The sequence below is a fragment of the Pseudorasbora parva genome, chromosome 1 (assembly GCF_024679245.1).
Source record: "Pseudorasbora parva isolate DD20220531a chromosome 1, ASM2467924v1, whole genome shotgun sequence".
Lineage (NCBI taxonomy): Eukaryota > Metazoa > Chordata > Actinopteri > Cypriniformes > Gobionidae > Pseudorasbora > Pseudorasbora parva.
The window spans coordinates 14538745-14558813 of record NC_090172.1 but is presented as its reverse complement, the minus strand read 5'-3'; the positions used below and the strand labels follow the sequence as shown (position 1 = coordinate 14558813).

The window sequence follows — 20069 nt, the reverse complement described above, 5'->3', positions numbered from 1 at the left end:
AGCGGTTATAAAGTATGCAAATATAGCTCGAGCGTCACTACGGGAAGCAGAAAGTGCCTTCTTTGTTAACTATTTATTCTCCTTGTTTGCAGTCCTGTGCTGGATTGTTGTCTTCTGTTCCCTGCCTTGCTTCATGTCTCATGGTTCCTTGTGTGTGTTATGTTTTGGTTTTCCCCCACATGGGTAGTTTTGTTTGTGTTTTATTTTATTATTTAATAAAACCTTATTTCTTCCTGCACTGAGTCTTCGCTCCTTTTTACCCATTTTCCACTGTGACACTTCACCTGTCAGTGGTCATAATGTTATGCCTGATCAGTGTGCATATAGTGTTTTTTTTATATATATGCGTTTTTATTTTGCTTGCGAAACTTTTGCATCCCTCAGGCAAATTGTAATCATGTTAAACTTTTCACTCTCAAAAAAGGATTAAAATAGTTCCCCCCCATCCCATAACCCTCTTCAAGTCAAGACTTGAGCACTTTTACACAAAAGAGTTAAATGCAACCTCACCTTCAGCTTTGTGGAATTATAGGCCTGTGAGTGGCTTCACAAAGTCTCTTCTTCTAAATGGTATATGTACACCACAAGCATATGCATTTTTTTTTATAATTTACAGTAAAAAGGCCCACTTCAAAAACGCTGCTCCTATTTGGAAGTTGTAATACTGTAGAACTTTAATGAAATGAGAAATGGAGAGAAAAAGCTGAAGTGAGTGTCTTTGGATCTGACTGCCGTAGGAATGGTTGGATTTGTGAAATGAAACTCGGAGACTCTGCAGAGTGTGCAAATGTTTAATGTGTGCCTGTGCATAAAGCAATAAGCAGAACAAACATCTGAGCAGCAGACTCAAAGGATCATGGGAGTGCATACGAATGCAGAATATACGGCATGATTAGGAGCGGATAAGTGACAAGATCTTCTGTGTGTATTTGAGGTAAAATTGCATTTCATGTTGCATATATCACACCCCTCTCTGTCCTACAAACACGTCTAACTGTCTAAAGCAGTCATTCCTAACCACAGGTACATATACCATTCAAGGACAAAACTATTTTGACCAGTACAAACCGGTTCCATTTGGTAACATTAGTTAACTACAGCAGTTAACAGGAACTCACATTACTAAAATAAAAAGCTGCATCTGTTACTATTATTTAATGGACCTGAGCTATCATGAACAATTGTAATTTTTTTTAAACAAATTTTTAAGAAAGATGAAATCTCACTTTAGTTTAGGGTCCAATTCTCACTTTTAACTAACTATTAACTATGATTTTGCCTCAGTAAGCACAAATAAGCCCATTACTGCTTATTAATAGTTAGTGAGGCAGTTAAGTTTAGGTATTGGCTAGGATTAAGGGATGTAGAATATGGTCATGGAGAATAAGGAATTAATATGTGCTTTATAAGTATTAATAAACAGCTAAAATCATAGTAATTTGCATGTTAATAAGCAAATAGTTAATAGGGAGTATTGTACCCTAAACTAAAGTGTCACCATAAATAATATAAAATAATTGTACTTGAGCCTCCTTGATGTGGTAGCACGAGGAGATAAGACAGAAAAAGGTTGAGAAACGCTGCTCTAAAAGTGCATGACATTTTATCCTGAGATTCAAAAGCAAAAATCAATGCATGTGGTCTTCCAACAACCGACAACTAGAAAACAAATTGACACTAAAGCTGAAATTTCTCTCTGTATTTCCTCTCTGGAAAAATTAACCCAAAATCATCAACAACAACAACAACAACAAAAAAAATACAGTGTGAATGATCAGTTCTTTACTATTTTACTACAGTACACAATGCGATTTTAAATATATAATCTCTTAGCATTTGGAAAAAATATAATGTAAAAATAAGTCATTAAATATTATCAGTAAAAATGTGGAGTATTTAATGTTATCCAGTGTGAATTAAGCAGACATTTCATTGTAAATTCTTTGGATAAAAATATGGTATAAAAACAACCCCTGAGTTTCTTCTCTGTTTTTGGTTGGAAGTTTTAAACTAAATCGTAAAATCTTGCTGGCCTGCATGATTTCAAATAAATAAGTAAACCATGATAAAGTGCCTGTAACTGCTGGTTTCTTCTGATTGATGTTTGATTTATGTTGCTGATGTTTGTATTTCATCATTCAGATCCACAGCATTCTCAAAAGCACCGTCCTCTTCATCACGCTGCTGACGTGCGAAATTCACAAAAACCTGACAGAAACAGAGAGAAACATCTCAAATGAGGTAGAAAAAAATGTATGGCTTCTAAGATTGAAATTTGTCATGGTCTCAGTGGTTATAATATAACCCTTTATGGCAGGGTTATAATCGTTAATGGAAACAAACTATTAAAAACATTTCTGTAAATTAAAATAAAGCTGCAATAAAATAAAATATAAATGTTAGTTGGAAAAACCCAAACTAAATGAACATTAGCAATGTTGCCTATACATTTTTGTACCTCTAATCAGGGATAGGCAAGTTCAGTCCTAGAGATTTGATGTCCTCCAGAGTTTATCTCCAACCCTTCTAAGCCACCACAGTGTAAAACTTGTGACTCCCAGCATGCATTGCAACATTAAGTATGTCACCATTGTTGAGATTCATATACTGATTCTTGATATCTGTGTGCATCTATAATTTTTAAAAAATCAAAATTTAGATCTGATCTGTGGCAAGAAATTATATCGATGATGAATATTCTTTATTATTATTTTTATTTAGTGATGAGTTTAGTTAAACATTATTCTTCATGATATAGTTTGTTTATGGCTTGTTTTATTTTGAACAATTATGTTTCGTTTACACGTTAACAAAAAACACAAACTCAAATCCAAGTCAAACTGCCCAACTAAAAATTATTAACTGTAAATAAATAAAAACTAAAATTAAAATGGAAACAAAGTACATTAAAATTTAAATAACAAAATACTTAAAGTGATTAAAATGTAACAAAAAATATAAAGCTAACTAAAAACATTTAAACTATAATAAAACTAAAATAGAAACCTCCAAAACATCATCCTGTTATCATCCACTTCTAACGTGTAATATTTGGCATGTCCACCTTTTGCAGCGTTTACACCAACACATCTCTCTGGCATAGTGTCAATATATTTCCTTTGAGAAGTTCAACACAAGTGTTATCCCATGCCTTCTGTAACTGAAGCTGAAGGCTTTCCTTTGAATGTACAATAAATCTGTCCAGTTTATTTTCCAACTCGCCCCAAATGTGCTTGATGGGGTTGAGGTCCGGTCTTTGAGGGGGTCAGTTCATCCTTTTCAATGTTCCATAGTCTTTCTATCGCAGGTAGTTCCGGCAATAGTTAGAGGAATGTGTCGGGTCATTGTCCGCTTGGAAAATAAATCCAGGCCCAATAAGACAACTCCCAGATGGTCCTCCGAGCCTCACCAGAATGTTGTGGTATACTTTCTTATTCATGATGCCATCAATTTATACTAAGTCACCTGTCCCTGAGGCTGAAATGGCACCCCACACCATAATAATACCCCTTTGGGCATGAGACACTCATTTTTATATCACTCCCCCTCCCTCCATTGAACATGCACTCTTTGCTTGTTGCCAAACTTGGACTCATGACTCCACAACACTACACTGATCTTCCTTTGTCCATTTCTGTGTTCTTGTTCAAATTTCAGGCATTTCGCTCAATTTTTCTCTTTCAGTAAGTCCTTCTTCTGCCAGTTTCTGACGCACAGTTCATGAAGACACTGTTGCAACATCAGTCATTGTGGTGTTGAACTTGTCACTCAGTTCTTGTGAGGACTTTCTTCAGACTGAGAATTTTGCGATCACCATCCACTTTATTTGAACCTGTTGTTCACTCCTTAGCTCCTTTTTCACCTTAGCCATGTTCAAAGCACAACATGTGCTTCAAGACTACTTCTAGAGGCTTTCAATTTATACCAATAATTTGTGGTGTGGCCTCAGTGACAAAGCCTTGATGTTACCAAACATTTAATAAGCAGTATAGGCCTTACTACACCAAAATAATCACATAGCTGTGTCCTAATGCTGTGTTCACACCGAACGAGACTACAGCTACAAAGAGGTAGCGTAACCAGTATGGTGACTTTCACCAATTACTCCAGGAGTCTGGATGATGGCTGCTTTTAGCTGTAATTCCACGTGTCCCATGATCAGTTTGATGACCTGTTGTCCTGATTCGGAGCAAGTATCGAGGAGGCAGGTCTGCTCCCGTTTATCATGAGCAGATTCCTGACTGGGTATCGGGGCGTGAACACTAACTAAAGTTCAGATTTTTCAGCTCGGGTGTCAGAAGCAAATTCACTTCAAACTTGTGAATGCACAAAAAGCACAAAATAAAATCACTTGCGCATATCGCGAATGATGCATAATCGCGCCGCAGGACCTCCAGTCGCATGTCAACGTGTCTTTATTGGCTTAACATGGAAATCACTCGCTCCAGACGCTCTATTTGCGTTTAGTACGAGCGCATCATAAAACTCTTGCATCACCATCAGTTTAACCATAATCTCACCTGACAATTATTACAAAAGTAATTTGGCTTCTGTGAAGGAACATGATTTTGTGACATTGAAAAGGCCAAGCTTGTTTTTTGTAAGGAAAATGACCTAAATCTCCTTGTGATGGCTCTATTCTATGGTTTATAGAGCATAATCATGTAGATATTTCATGTGTTTTATGGGTATTGTAATGGCCAATTCAACAAAAACAACTGAAACCTCTTAAATACGGCAAGTGTTCTAATTATTTTGGCCACCACTGTAAAAAAACAATCCTCGCTGCGTGTCAATATTCATGGATCAATGGCTCTTTGGTAATTTGTAAGTAACACTTATATCAAGTCAAACTTTTATCTTAAACTGATAATAGTTAGTTTGTTTTACTCGCTTTTTTCTGGTTTCCCCTATTAAATCCAGACATGCAGAAGATCTTTTGACATTCAGTCCGGCTGAGGGGGCGTGATTTCGACGGGAAAGTGAAAGCAATGCAGGCCCTCTATTGATGCAGTAATAATAGAGTGTAAATGACTATTTTTATTAAAATTATTAAATGGATGCCGCCTTATTGAGACAACAAAGCACTCCATACACCTACCCCCAACCATAACTGATAAACACGTTATTATTAAGTCGGTAAGGGTTTCTTTATTTCCACTTTTCAGATATTTTCTTTATTTTTATTGAAAATAAATGCTTTTTCGATCTGATATGTAATGGGAAAAGGGAGAAGAGTGAGTTCGGCAAAACTCAGGTGCCAAAATCCATACGGCATACACAACTGAAGCCGTTAACTGGCACGCGTTTTTTTGCCCACAAAACACTATTTACAGCGTTATCGAAAAAGAAAAAGGCCAGGATAATTGGATAATAAAACCCAGCTAGTAACCCATCAAGTGTCAGCTTTAACTGGGTCTTACTGCCGTCGCTTTCAGTGCCAGTTCATTATAACTAACATGCAGCAATATTGGCATGCGTTTCATTTTTTACAAGATGCCAGCTTGCAGTGAGAAATGCCTCTCATACGCTATAAAATGCGCTTGGATAGAGAAGGAAATGTTAGGGATCATAATCAGAGTTATAAAGATTACTCTAATTTTAGCTTCTTAAGATTATGACGTTCACGGATAATCTTGACTTCCAGGGTCCAGACACAATGCCATCCATAGAATGTCTTTTCTGGATACACTAGCCGTTTCTACAAGACACATAGCAGAAACAGCAGATGATATCTAAGGTAAAGTGAAGTGTTTCACACTGACAGGATGGCTAAATGATGATTTACTGGAGTCGACGAGCATTTACTGTAGTCAGTGGATGGCAGATCAAGGAGTTGAAAAGAGAAGCTGGAGGCCTAAGTTACACTCAGACACAGGAAAGAGATGTCAAGTGTGTCAATCAAATACACACATGCTTAGTACCTCCCTAGAAAGAAAAAAATCCTTCTTTTCCAAATGTATACAGTCAAACCAAAATGAATTTAGACACCTTCAAAATTTTCTCACATTATCACAGTTTATTTGCTATAGTTTAGAAAATGGTAATAAAACAGAGTTAAACTGTGCCGGGACAGTCATCTTGATAATGTCAGATAATATTTAATGGATTACAAATAACCAATCAGCTGTCAGCTGTTAAATTTAAGTACACAATTAGATAATAACAATTTAGATCAAACAATACCAAGCAATGCTTCATTTTGTTCAGTCTATGGTGTAAAAAGATGCATTAGCAATTAAAGGAAAAACACTTACGTAAAACATGGCCAGGTCAAAGTGTCTGAATAATTTTGGTCTCAAATTTGTATCAATTTTACCGGTAGTCCACTGTATGAAGAATTTTTGGGTATATGTCGTCACAGTTTATTTTATTTTGCTATCCTACATAAATGAACTATAGTGTTCTGCACCCACTAGTAAAACATTATGTCTGGTGTCTGAAACATTTTTGGTTTGACTGTAAATATTTTTGGTAATCAAATAGTTTTAGTGATCATTGACTTCCACTGTGTGTCCATTGACTTTCATTGTTCCAAGTTATAAAGGATTGAAATGACAAAGCAGTCCATCCAGTTTCTCAAATTCAACAAAATGCCATTTCACCAAAAATAATTAAAAAAATTAAAAGGTCACACAAAAATATGATAATTATCCAATTTAATTATTTCTAATTTAATTAAAGTTTTAATGGATTCTTTTCATGAACCAAAATTTCATGATAAAGATGTCAGTGACTATGTTTACATGCAACCAAATAGTCCATTAGTAGGCTTGCTGTGGTTGCCGGTGTTCCCGGTATTTAGGCACAAAACTGTCTACATCCCTTTCCCACCGTGGCACTGCCCAGACCACCATCATTTAAAAAAAAAAAAAAGTAATGAAATCATTTAGCTCAGTTAGAGAACAAACAATGAAAAACTGAACGTGTCTGCTTAATAAAGGGAGCTGAACAAGAGTTGCAGCACAAACGCATGAAGTCCTTCTTCTGCCAGTTTCTGACAGAGAGTTCTTGAAGACACTGTTGCAACATCAGTCAATGTGGTGTTGAACTTGTCACTAAGTTCTTGTGAGGACTTTCTTCAGACTGAGAATTTTGTGATCACCATCCACTTTATTTGAACCTGTTGTTCCCTCCTTAGCTCCTTTTTCACCCTAGCCATGTTCAAAGCACAACATGTGCTTCAAGATTATTTCTAGAGGCTTTCAATTTATACCAATATTTGGTGGTGTGGCCTCAGTGACAAAACCTTGATGTTACCAAATATTTAATAAGCAGTATAGGCCTACCAAACATACTTGGTCGGGAATCCTTTTGCAGAAATGACTGCTTCAATGCGGCGTGGCATGGAGACAATCAGCCTGTGGCACTGCTGAGGTGTTATGGAGGCCCAGGATGCTTCGATAGCGGCCTTAAGCTCATCCAGAGTGTTGGGTCTTGCGTCTCTCAACTTTCTCTTCACAATATCCCACAGATTCTCTATGGGGTTCAGGTCAGGAGAGTTGGCAGGCCAATTGAGGACAGTAATACCATGGTCAGTAAACCATTTACCAGTGGTTTTGGCACTGTGAGCAGGTGCCAGGTCGTGCTGAAAAACGAAATCTTCATCTCCATAAAGCTTTTCAGCAGATGGAAGCTTGAAGTGCTCCAAAATCTCCTGATAGCTAGCTGCATTGACCCTGCCCTTGATAAAACACAGTGGACCAACACCAGCAGCTGACATGGCACCCCAGACCATCACTGACTGTGGGTACTTGACACTGGACTTCAGGCATTTTGGCATTTCCTTCTCCCCAGTCTTCCTCCAGACTCTGGCACCTTGATTTCCGAATGACATGCAAAATTTGCTTTTATCCAAAAAAAGTACTTTGGACCACTGAGCAATAGTCCAGTGCTGCTTCTCTGTAGCCCAAAAGTGTCTTGACCTGGGGAATGCGGCACCTGTAGCCCATTTCCTGCACACGCCTGTGCACGGTGGCTCTGGATGTTTCTACTCCAGACTCAGTCCACTGCTTCCGCAGGTCCCCCAAGGTCTGGAATCGGTCCTTCTCCACAATCTTCCTCAGGGTCCGGTCACCTGTTCTCGTTGTGCAGCATTTTTTGCCACACTTTTTCCTTCCCACAGACTTCGCACTGAGGTGCCTTGATACAGCACTCTGGGAACAGCCTATTCGTTCAGAAACTTTCTTTCTGTGTCTTACCCTCTCGCTTGAGGGTGTCAATGATGGCATTCTGGACAGGGTCGGGTCAGCAGTCTTACCCATGTTTGCGGTTTTGAGTAATGAACCAGGCTGGGAGTTTTTAAAAGCCTCAGGAATCTTTTGCAGGTGTTTAGAGTTAATTAGTTGATTCAGATGATTAGGTTAATAGCTCGTTTAGAGAACCTTTTCATGATATGCTAATTTTTTGAGATTGGAATTTTGGATTTTCATGAGCTGTATGCCAAAAATCATCAGTATTAAAACAATAAAAGACCTGAAATATTTCAGTTGGTTTGCAATTAATCTAAAATATATGAAAGTTTAATTTTTATCATTACGTCATGGAAAATAACGAACTTTTATCACATATGCTAATTTTTTGAGAATGACCTGTATTTCAAAGCGAAATGTAAAAGCACCTATTTAAGTGAGTTTGTCATTGTACTGTTTTGTTGTTGTGTATTTCATTAATAATAATAGGCTAATCAACCCACAATTCAAGCAACCCGCCCCCAAATTGGCGCTAAATCTAAACCTAAAGTAAAATGCGCACAGCCGCACTGTCTGTCATTCACGGTCGCGCTCTCATTCACCGTGCATGTCCACTGGAACGTTTTTTAGTTCATTCCTATGTAGGGTTGGGTACCAAAACCCGGTGCCAATATAGCACCGTTACCTATATAACCGGTATGTACCGGGCTGAATCAGAACGGAGATTTCGATTCCTCATTTCAGTGCATCAAACATGCTTAAATCACGCGTTGGCTGGTACTGAGTCAGAGACAGTGCACTCAGTGCTCGTCACATATCACAACGATTCAGTGTTTTCAACCACATCATGTTTATTTTAGGGTTCAGACATTTAAATGCACATAAGTAATGTTAGCAGCAAAAACACACTGATGTCTATGGAAGCGGCAATAACTCCTTTCTAACAGTCATAATTTGACTGTGTTTTATTCATATCAGACACACATTATATAAGTTACTATATAGTTAACTCTATTCTTCTCTGAGTTCACCGGTCACTTACTTTCATGTATTTTCGTGAGACGAGGATGAATTTACGTGAAGTAAGTCCGACAGATCCGATTCTCTGAGGCGCAAACTAACATGGCAGCGCCCATCACGCATTATAGATCAACTGACATGATCATTATGACAAAACACATTCACTTACACATATTTGAAAATCAGAATACCTGATAGCTCATGACATAGGTAACAAGTTTGGGAATATTTTGAATAAAAAAAAACTGATACAGCTGAGACTGCTGTCATGCAGCGTTTTTGCGGCTGCCGTGTGTCATGTGAGAAGCACGACGCGTTGCCATGGAAACAATAATAAAATATTTAGCCAGAGAATATGTTCATATTAATGCAAAATAATGCTGACCTGAAGCTGGTTTGTAGCAGACCAAGACTAAAGACTACTTTGCTGTAATATCACTAGTATTGGTGCTGTTATTTAGTGTTAAATTAGGCATGTTGTAGTTGTGTTCGGTGGCTTAGCTTTTACTGTGAATTTAAGGAAACTGTGTTTTGTATCTATTGATATATTTAAGTATACTTTAAACCTTTAATAAATTATTAAATATAAAGAATAAAAAAAAAAAAATCTATAAAAACCATTCTTTAATGTCATCATCGTTTTGTGGCTCTTTAAAAAAAAAAAAAAAAATTCAGGCACCGGTACTGTTTTAAAGGGGTGGTTCCGTGGTGTTTTTCTAGGCTTGGTTGTGTTTATGGGGCGCAGTATAACATGCCTTAATACTTTTTTTTTTTCACATTTTTCTTATATTTTACCTTTATTCCACACTGCTGTCTCCACTGTCCTTTGAACGGCTCGTTTGCTTCCTGCTTCTATGAAGCCCATCCCTCCGAAAAACGCAATGGTCTTAGATTGGTTAGATGGCCAAATGTAGTTTCATGTATGTTTTATTGGCTGAAGTGCCAAGCACAGGTTGTCTGGAAACACCACGCCCCTTACCATTACGGGCAGAAGTCACATTAGCAGTGTAAATAATGGCGTCAATATTGCCGTACAAATGAGCGCGAATCAGACCCAGATAGTGGGGATGAAGGTCAAGCAGAACCTCTGCACGCAAGGCTTTTAATGGATGTCAGTGAATGGCAATTATGTTCGTATTTTAAGTATTTTTGTAGTGTCACTGCTGTTAGTTATCTTTTCATATTCTGGTTAAAGTTTTACTGTATTTAAATACATGTATGATTATAGCTTCTTTGGAAAGGTAATGTTTTATTTTTAGCATGAAACTCTTGTTTATATAATATATTTTATATAAATAAACGATGTCCGTGGGTGTGATTACATATAAGTTTGTTGGTGTTTGTAGCCATTTGTTGGAGAAGTATGAAAAAATTTAGTTAACTGCCTAGCATAGCCAAACTGCGTTGGTCTTAATGCAACCAACACACACACAGATACTACACATTTAAAAAAGACATATACTTATAGGTTTTGGCCCATAAACAGCAGCTTCTGCCTTTAAAGGTCTCGTTCTTCGCGTGTGCAATATAACATGAGTTCATGTTTCGCGTGTAAAAAAACACAGTATTTTTCACACAATTTACTTATCTGTACAGCGCTGTTTCCTCTGTCCTAAAAACGGCCTGATGATTTCCTTGTTCTATGAAGTCCCTCCTTCAGAAACACATAACGAGTTCTGATTGGGCCAGCGCGTCCCGTGTTGTGATTGGACAGCAGCTTAGCGCACTTTGCCCGGAAAGGTCCCGCCTCTTACCATAACGGGGAGATGCAAGCGCTAAATGCGCGCTCTTCTCCACGTGGGAGAGCAACGAGACCACGCCCCCTATTTTGTGTGTTCTTGTGGGCGGAGGGTTAGTCAACAAACGGTTCTAGTGACGTCATTACATCCCTGCACTTCCTGCTGTAGTCCAAACCGGCCGTTCGTTGTAGACTTTGAAAGGGAACTTCTGTTAAATAAAATATCTCGCTTGGCACTGAACTTTGAGCTTTATAATTTTACAGGTATTATTTATGTTCTAACAGCAACATTACACTCTAACTAAAGTTTGAAAGATGGAATCGCGAAGAACGGGACCTTTAATGTGGGAACTGCTTCATCTTTTAGTATGAGCCTTTGAGCAAATCCAGTATTGAACTCGTGAAGTTTCTTGAAGCTGTCTTCTGTGAAATGTGCAGCACAGATGGCTAAATGTATTGTAATCAGCAGGAACTGAATTAAACACAAATTGTAACCATTGCTCCCTGAACACAGAAGTGGTGCACTTGCGGTGAAAATAACTTTGTTTCGATGGCATGTCTGCAACACTCTAGCCTACTGCAGCAGCTCTCTCTTCCGTAATGACTGCGACTCGGCCTCGTCCGCTTTGTTGAGTGTTCGTGGGGAAAGTGTTTATGTTAATAGCAAGGGTTTATGATGTCACCAACCCGGGAAGAAGCTTGTTGTAGTCCAAACCAGCTGTTTTGGTAGGCAATAAACTGCCATAACTTTAAAAGACAATATCTCCGTTGGCATTGAACTTTCAGCGCTGTAACTTTGCAGATACTGTTTATACTCAAGCAGCAACATTACACACTAACTAAAGTTAAAAAAGTGAAATCGCATGCAACCACACCTTTAAAAGTACCGGTTTGGCACCGTAAAAAACCCAAACAATACCCAACCCTATTCCTATCGAAGCCCAGCTGTAAGATGATTAGAAAATTATCTGAGGCTGTCACTGGTTGCAAGATCATGACAACGGATGTCTTTGAGAGCACTGTATGACGTAGGAGCAGTGTTTATGAGCCACAACCGCAGAAATTGCCACAATTTGTCATCTTTTGTCTGGGATAACCCAAAATCATATAAAAGTGGGTCAATAAAGCAATCTAGCGGCCAGCTAATTGCTTTAAAGCTACAATACATTTTCATTTAATTACACAGAGGAGGGACACTAAAGCCAAATCATTATGATATGATTCCCATTCTTACTTGCAGCTACTTTATATTACTAAAGATGAATGTTGAATAACACAAGAATGCCTGTATTTTCTTTTCACGTTTGGATTCGAGATCTGTATCATATGTCAGGTGTGTTTTACCTGGTCGAGTGTGGTCTGTGACACAGAGTAATCCTCCACCTGCAGAATCTGCTGGTGTTTGTTGAGCTCGCTGAAGATGTGCGCGAGGGTTCCCTCTCCCTGCGGTATCTGGTACTGCAGCGTGTTGTGATGTTTCTCTTTCAAAGTGCTGCCAGGAAACGTGTCCCGCACAAACGACTCCACCACGCACAGGTCGGCCTGATCGGCACACACACGAACGATCAGTGTGTAACCTTCCCCGAACCTGCAACACACATGTGCATGGAGTCAAAGTTAACTTTATTCACAACATGGATTCGTTAGAGATCAAAGAACATAACCACAGATCATTGCAAGCAGGTTTAACAAAATTGCCACAAACTTCAAAGAAGAAAATGTTCTTGGGATGTGCCTGCACACGGTCTGATAAAAGAAGGGATATTTTTACTTCTCGTTTCTGTAAAGGATGCAAAGTGTTCAGTGCTGAACTCTGCAAACAAATGAATCTCACAATTCAGATTCTTTTTCTATTACACACAAATCTGAATTTATTTCTCATAATTTTAAGTTTATATATATATATATATATATATATATATATATATATATATATATATATATATAATATTTGTATAATATAATATAATATAATGTAATATAATATAATATAATATAATATAATATAATATAATATTTTGTGGTAGTAACAATTTGGTCTTTTTTCTCAGAACTGTGAGTTTATGTCTCATAAATATGACTTTTATTCTTGAAATTCTGAGTTTACATCTTGCAATTATGACTTATTTTCTGAATTCTAAATTAACATCTATCACTTCTAAATTTTATTCAAAAAATTCAAAGTTTACATCTTGCAGTTCTGACTTTTTTGCTCAGGCTTCTTTTAAAAGAGATATGAACTCGCAATTCAGAGTTAAGTTAGAGTTGTAAGATATCAACTCTATCGATATAACTCAAGAAAAAAAATCTGAATTACAAACCGATGGCTCAATTTTGTGAAAAATAAAGTCATAATTGTCTTATAGACACAATTATGTCGGAAAAAAGTATTTACCTCAAAATGATGATATAAAAGTCATTGTGAAATAAAAGCTGCAAAAAAAATTCAAGTACAAAATGATAATTAAGAATTGCGAGAAAAGTCTTTATCATTTACTTTTTAAATTTGTGACGTGAGCTGACTTCCATATATGGCTTTAAAAGACAGAATTCAGGGGTTCAAGGGATATAACAATTTGCATAAACTACATTTGTAGTTCTTCAGTTCACATTTACTTAAAAAGGGCTTTTTTCACCATTCCTTCTTTTCTACTGCATGAAAGAACTAGTCATGAATTTGCATGTCACGCATGCACATCTAAGGCAGCAGAGAGAAACTACATCTACATTTTCAGCCTTCAAAACCGTGAATCTGTGAAAAGCAGATGCAGATTTATAGCCTGTGTAAAGTGTGCAGCAGATTGTTGCAAAATGTAGCTGGCCTTATAAAAACTTCTTCCACTCTTAACATCACTGACGTACGTTAGAAGCACTCTAGTGCTTTCATCCTCCTTGTTAAAGAACAGAGACACAAATGTGTGACATACACACACAGACATACTCTGTGTGAATTATATGAAAAATACACTCACTAAGCAGAGTGAATTTAGTAATGGAGAGATTTGATTGGTGACTGACAGGCTTACAGGCGCTTTTATTGGATGGCTGTTTAATTGTATTTGTTTTGGAGCTGATGAAGGTGTAGAGAGGTGTGTGTGTGTTTACTCAAGGGTTTGTGTTTATGAACAGTCAATATGAGTCAATATGATTTTATCAGAGTAACCACTCGCTCTCAAAATAATAAAATAAAAGTGCACAATGATAATGGCTTGTGTGTGTATGTGTGTGTGTGTGTGTGTGTGTGTGTGTGTGTGTGTGTGTGTGTGTGTGTGTGTGTGTGTGTGTGTGTGTGTGTGTGTGTTACAAGGAGCATTCCAGCTATGTGAAGAGAAGTTTTTGGCCATTTTTAGTAAGATTCCTTAATGATCATTTGGTATCTATATATATATATATATATATATATATATATATATATATATATATATATATATATATATATATATCTTCAGTCATTGCGTACATCTGTACTACACAAAATTATATATATATATATATATATATATGTGGTGGATAAACCTTCAGAAAACCTTTTCTCATAACATTTTAAAGCCCCGATTGATATACAGAACATCACACACATATATAAGAGATCATTTTGATAAATAAACCTAAAAAAATTGCTGCCTAGAGAGGAAAAGAACACTTTGAGTGTGTTTATATGAACGCTCTAAAGCCGATTATGCCTTAAGGGGGTCACACACCGGATGTGAAGCTCAGCGCTGTCTCAGGTATTTCACACCGGACATGAAGCTCAGCGCCGTCTCAGGTATCTCACACCGGACGCGCACATTATATTCACGCGAGCTCAATTTTGAATCGACTTCTGACAGAAGAGCTACATGATGGGTGTATGTTGTAGCACAGGGTGAAATCAGTATGTACATTGACAATTTGAGGGAAATATAATATAAATTTAATATAAAATCTTGAAATGGTGCTCTGTGACGCGGCAGGCGCTGAATGTCCAGCCGCCGCGCACCATGTCTTTAAAGTTTTGAACACCCCCATATTGCCAAAATGGTATGATCCTCGTTTCATTACACTCGCGAAGATTCGACTGTGAGATCGGTGGTCGAATCCGGCTCCGCATATCGATGAATCGAATCTTCGACTATTCGGGGTCACCCCTAAATTTTATATTACATTTTAAAATATATTCAAGGGATATCTTATTTTGTATGTGCTTTTCTGTTTCTTTTGTTCGTCGTTTTCTGCTTCTGGTTACTTTCCTTGGTTACTCATTGTTCAGTTAGATATGTCAGCTGTGTCTCATTACGTTGATTAATTTGATCTGTATATATATACCCTGTGTTTTGTTCAGTTCTTGTTCGGTTCTCATCTTATCTTTTGTTGTTCTGTTCCCATGGTTGAAGACAGTGATTACAGAGTATTTTGCTTGTTTAATAAAGAGAAGACTGCTGCAATTAAATCCTGCACTTTTACTTCAGACGTGACAGCAATAATAGTTCCCAATATTACAATATTGGTTTAACATTTTAGTATGGGAACACATATTCACTATTAACTACGACTTTTGCATCAATAAACTCATAATTTACTGCTTATTAATAGTCAGTAAGGTTTTTCTAAAAAGTTTTTGTAGCATTTAAGTTTAGGTATTGGGTAGGATTAAGGAATGTAGAATAAGGTCATGCAGAATAAGGCATTAATATGTGCTTTATAAGTATTAATAAACAGCTAATATCCTAGTAATATGCATGCTAATAAGCAACTAGTTAATAGTTAATAACTGAACCCTAAAATAAAGTGTTACCACAATATTATATATTTAACAAGAGACTTTCAAAAACCGAAAATTGAAAAACATTCAACCAAAAATTAGATAAGATTTTGATTTGCTAACAGAAGTTTTTTTTTTTATTACTTTTTTTTAAATAGAATGAAACAGATTCTCAAAATCAGCTCTGTCATCTCATCCCTGTATCTGTTTTAAAAAAAAATGGGTAGGGTGAGCAAGACGAGCATAACTCATCCACTTACAGCACACTCACTTATAAAGATGAATCAACATTAAAATGTCAGTAGGAGACAAAGACAAAGTTGCCCTCACTTTGCTGTATCAATCATGTGAAGAGTGGAGACAATACTTGAGTTTAGATCAGCACTCAAACAGCAGCACTGACACCAACAACAAGGACTGATTTGGGAAATACACGTAGCAAATATTCTTTTGGTCGACTGATATGGATGTTTTGATGGTTGATGTTGATGCAGATATCTTGGCTGATATAAAAAGTACACAATTTAATTTAATGATGGTAAATAACACGTGCATAGAAATGAACAATACTTCTAAAGCATTTATTAATTTTAGTTAATGTTAATTTCAACATTTACTAACACATTTATTTAAATCAAAAGTTGTATCTGTTAATATTATTTAATGATCCTGAGCTAAAATGTACAGTAGCAGTTTTTTTTAAAATTAAATAACACTAGCAAAGATTAATAAACACTGTAACAAATGTATTTCTCATTGTTACCTAAAGTGTTACCATTTATATTTCTTTAATCATATTTACTAAAATAATGTAGTAAATTGATCAGTTAAAAAATACAGAAAAACTTTATAACTGTAATAAAGTATACCGGAATAAAGCACTTATTAGTTAAGTAATATATTGTAGTCTCTACACTGTTAATACATGAATTGTATATATATATATATATATATATATATATATATATATATATATATATATATATATATATATATATATATATATATATATATATATATATATATATATATATATATATATATATATATATATATATATATATATATATATATATATATATATATATATATAGTTCATTTAATAACATTTTTCCATATTCTGTGACCTAATCTAAGGTGAGAGCTATTTACAACCAATTAACATTTCCAATTATTATTATGCTTACCAATTATTATTAAGCTAATTAAATAATAATAATACAAAAAAATTATTACAGTGACAATAAATTAAGAATTCACTATTTTTATATAGCCTATCAATATATTAACAATGTCAAGACTACAATATATTTACTATGAATTAACTATAAATTAATAAATTGTTAAAGATTTGTAAGTGCACTATTACTATAAACTTATTATAAAGCATTACCAAAAATAATAATTTGAACTGAATAAATCATAAAAAAGTCCTAAAGCCAATGCAGATAATAAAAATGCCAAATATCATGATCATTTAGAAATGTATTTCCTAAATGCTGTTCAGTTCATACCGTTATATTTATATATATATATATATATATATATATATATATATATATATATATATATATATATATATATATATATATATATATATATATATATATATATATATATATATATATAAGGAGCATATCATGCACCGAGAACCTGTATTGTGTGCAGCTCGATTGTTGTCTGTGTTTGATGACAAGAAGTGAAGTGTGTTTCCTGCTGAGTGTGTAGAGAGAAGTGAACACTGCGACCCGTGAACGCAGCGTGAGTGATGGAGTCCTACAGATGGCAGCAGAAACACGCCGCAGGAGGAAGAACGTGATGAAGAAAGGGAAAGAGACAGAACAGAGGCAGGACTAAATAAAGAATGGCTGCAGACGGAGTGAGAATCGTTGGCTGATGGAGAGGTGTAGATCTTGTCATACTGCTTTGCTCCATTAGACGCACAGAAAGAAAAGATAAAGGAGAGAGTGAGGGAGGAGGTCGATCAAGGGAGCAGCTCTTAATTGCCTCTTCACTCATTAATGCTCACACCTCCACAATCATTAATTACAACCAAGAGAGCGAGTTAGCAGCTAAATTCAGACACATATTAAATGTAAGGCCTGAATTATGTTGGTATTTTAACTTCTGAATGATTAATTTAATAATTATGAAAATGTATAATGAATATTAATATTATCAGGACAGTTTGTGCCGCATTGTTCTCGAGTCAAATGTTTGGGGCTATTTAATGTTTTTGAAAGAAGTCTCTTATGTTCACCAAGGCTACTTATTATTTGATCAAAAATACAGTTTTATATTGTAATATATTTTAAATTTCTATTATGTTTCCCTGTAATCAAAGCTGAATTTTCAGTATCATTACCCTAGTGTTCAGTATCACACGATCCTTTAGAAATCATTCTATGACGATTTACTGCTCAATAATAATTTCTGATTATGAATGTTGAAAACAGTTGTGCTGCTTGAAACCGTGATGTGACATTTTATTCAGGATGCTTTGATGAATATAAAGTTCAAAAGAACAACATTTATTTTAGAATATGTATAAATGTCTTTACTGCCACTTTTGATCAATTGAATGTGTCATTGCTGCAAAAAAAGTATTAAATTCTTTAATAAAAATAAAATAAAACATAAAATAATTCAAACTCAATTTAGAGACAAATGTACTTGAGAATGATTTTTTTTTTTAAATAATGACTTTAGATATTTCTTGAATTAAGTTTATTTTTGTAGGTATAAAACTACTGTGACTGTTGAATTTCTTTGCATTCTATTCAGTAAAGTCCATCATCACATTTTCACTTCTGATTCAACATCCTCATAGTTTATGAAGTTTCCTCATAAACTATGTTTACATTGTAATAGCCATGTCATTGTACACACATTTGTGCCCTCATAAACCACACACACACACACACACATACGCACACACACTATGTGGTTTACAGGGACTCTCCATAGGCGTAATGGTTTTTAAACTATACAAACCATATTCTATCCCATTACTCTAAACCTATAAAACTTAAATAGCAAAAACAAAACAAAAAAAGGTTTAGTATGTTTTTAAGACATTTGGTTTACGAGGACACAGGAAGTGTTCTCATAAACAATGTTTACGTTATAATATATACATTTTTGTCCTCATAAACCACACTGTTTGTACACACACACACAGGCACACACACACACCCCCTCACCTGCTCTTAAGGTGTTGGATGCTGCCCAGGCATTTGAACTGTCCGTTCACCATGATGGCCATACGCGTACAGAGCGCTTCACACTCCTCCATACTGAAAGCAGACAGACACGCACATATCTATATTATACTGAATATATATTGTATTCAAATATATATATATATATATATATATATATATATATATATATATATATATATATATATATATATATATATATATATATATATATATATGAACACATGGCAGCATTAGGAAATGTTTCCTTTGACTGTTTTCATCTAATTCTGGCCATTCCTCAGCATGAATCTCTAGAGAAACACCTTCAAAGCATCAGAAACCCCAGAGCTCAGGATCCGCTTCCAAACACATTCAAATGAGACTCATTATGAAGCACATGAAAGCCTTTCACCTGCACATCCAGCCAATGAGACCGAGTCAGAAAAACAAACTAATTTGCTGCCAAATTGTGGGACAAACGCACATTAGCTCAATCTCTAAACTGTCATATTGCCAGGAAGCTGCACATTGCATCAATTAGCAAAAGACATGACCTTCCTTATAAATACAGTAACTGACATTATATAATAAAGGTTCACGTATGATAATGGAAGACAGACATGCTCTGTAAATAAGACCTGAAATTCACAGAAAAGGATTACAATTGTGTCTGTGATGAAGTCTTAGGCACATTGGTTATGTTCACTGGAGTAAACTGGAGCCAGATATTTATAACTTTTGCTGTAGTTCGTCAGTAGGAAATATCAGTTTACATTCCCAAATATTATTTTTGCCATGTATTTAATATGCATGTCATTTACAATAATGTTTGACTTTATGACTTATCTGTTTTAATACATGTTGGCTCTGCATTTATCAACAATCTGACACATGCTCAGATTCAATGTCATCTAAATAACTAGGTAAGAGATTTGATATGTATAAAATTGGAATTTATATTGTCATAATGCAAATATTCTGTTTTGTTTGTAGGAAACTGTGGTAGTAACATACTCCGCAAGAACAGAGAAAAAAGTTTGCTCCCAGGACTGCGAGAACAAAATGACGTCATTATGTTCTCGCAGCCCTGGTTTGGGAGTTCTGTCAGCTTGTTCTCGACACATCGCCTGAGCAGAACATTTTTCTTGCGGGTGTCCGAGAACTATTGTGTGATT

The 20069-nt window shown here is 35.7% G+C and overlaps 1 protein-coding gene across 1 annotated transcript in view; it reads right to left on the bottom strand.

The window, feature by feature from the left end:
- Window positions 1–851: 851 nt before the first annotated feature.
- Window positions 852–20069, bottom strand: part of LOC137051932 (phospholipid-transporting ATPase ABCA1) — a 365555-nt gene continuing 346337 nt past the window's right edge. Inside the window, exons 48-50 of the mRNA XM_067428858.1 lie at window positions 18895–18987; window positions 12295–12538; window positions 852–2208 (exon numbers count right to left, since the gene is read on the bottom strand). Of these exons, the coding sequence (XP_067284959.1) occupies window positions 2110–2208; window positions 12295–12538; window positions 18895–18987 (436 nt within the window). The 3' untranslated portion in view covers window positions 852–2109. The remainder of the gene's footprint in view (window positions 2209–12294; window positions 12539–18894; window positions 18988–20069) is intronic.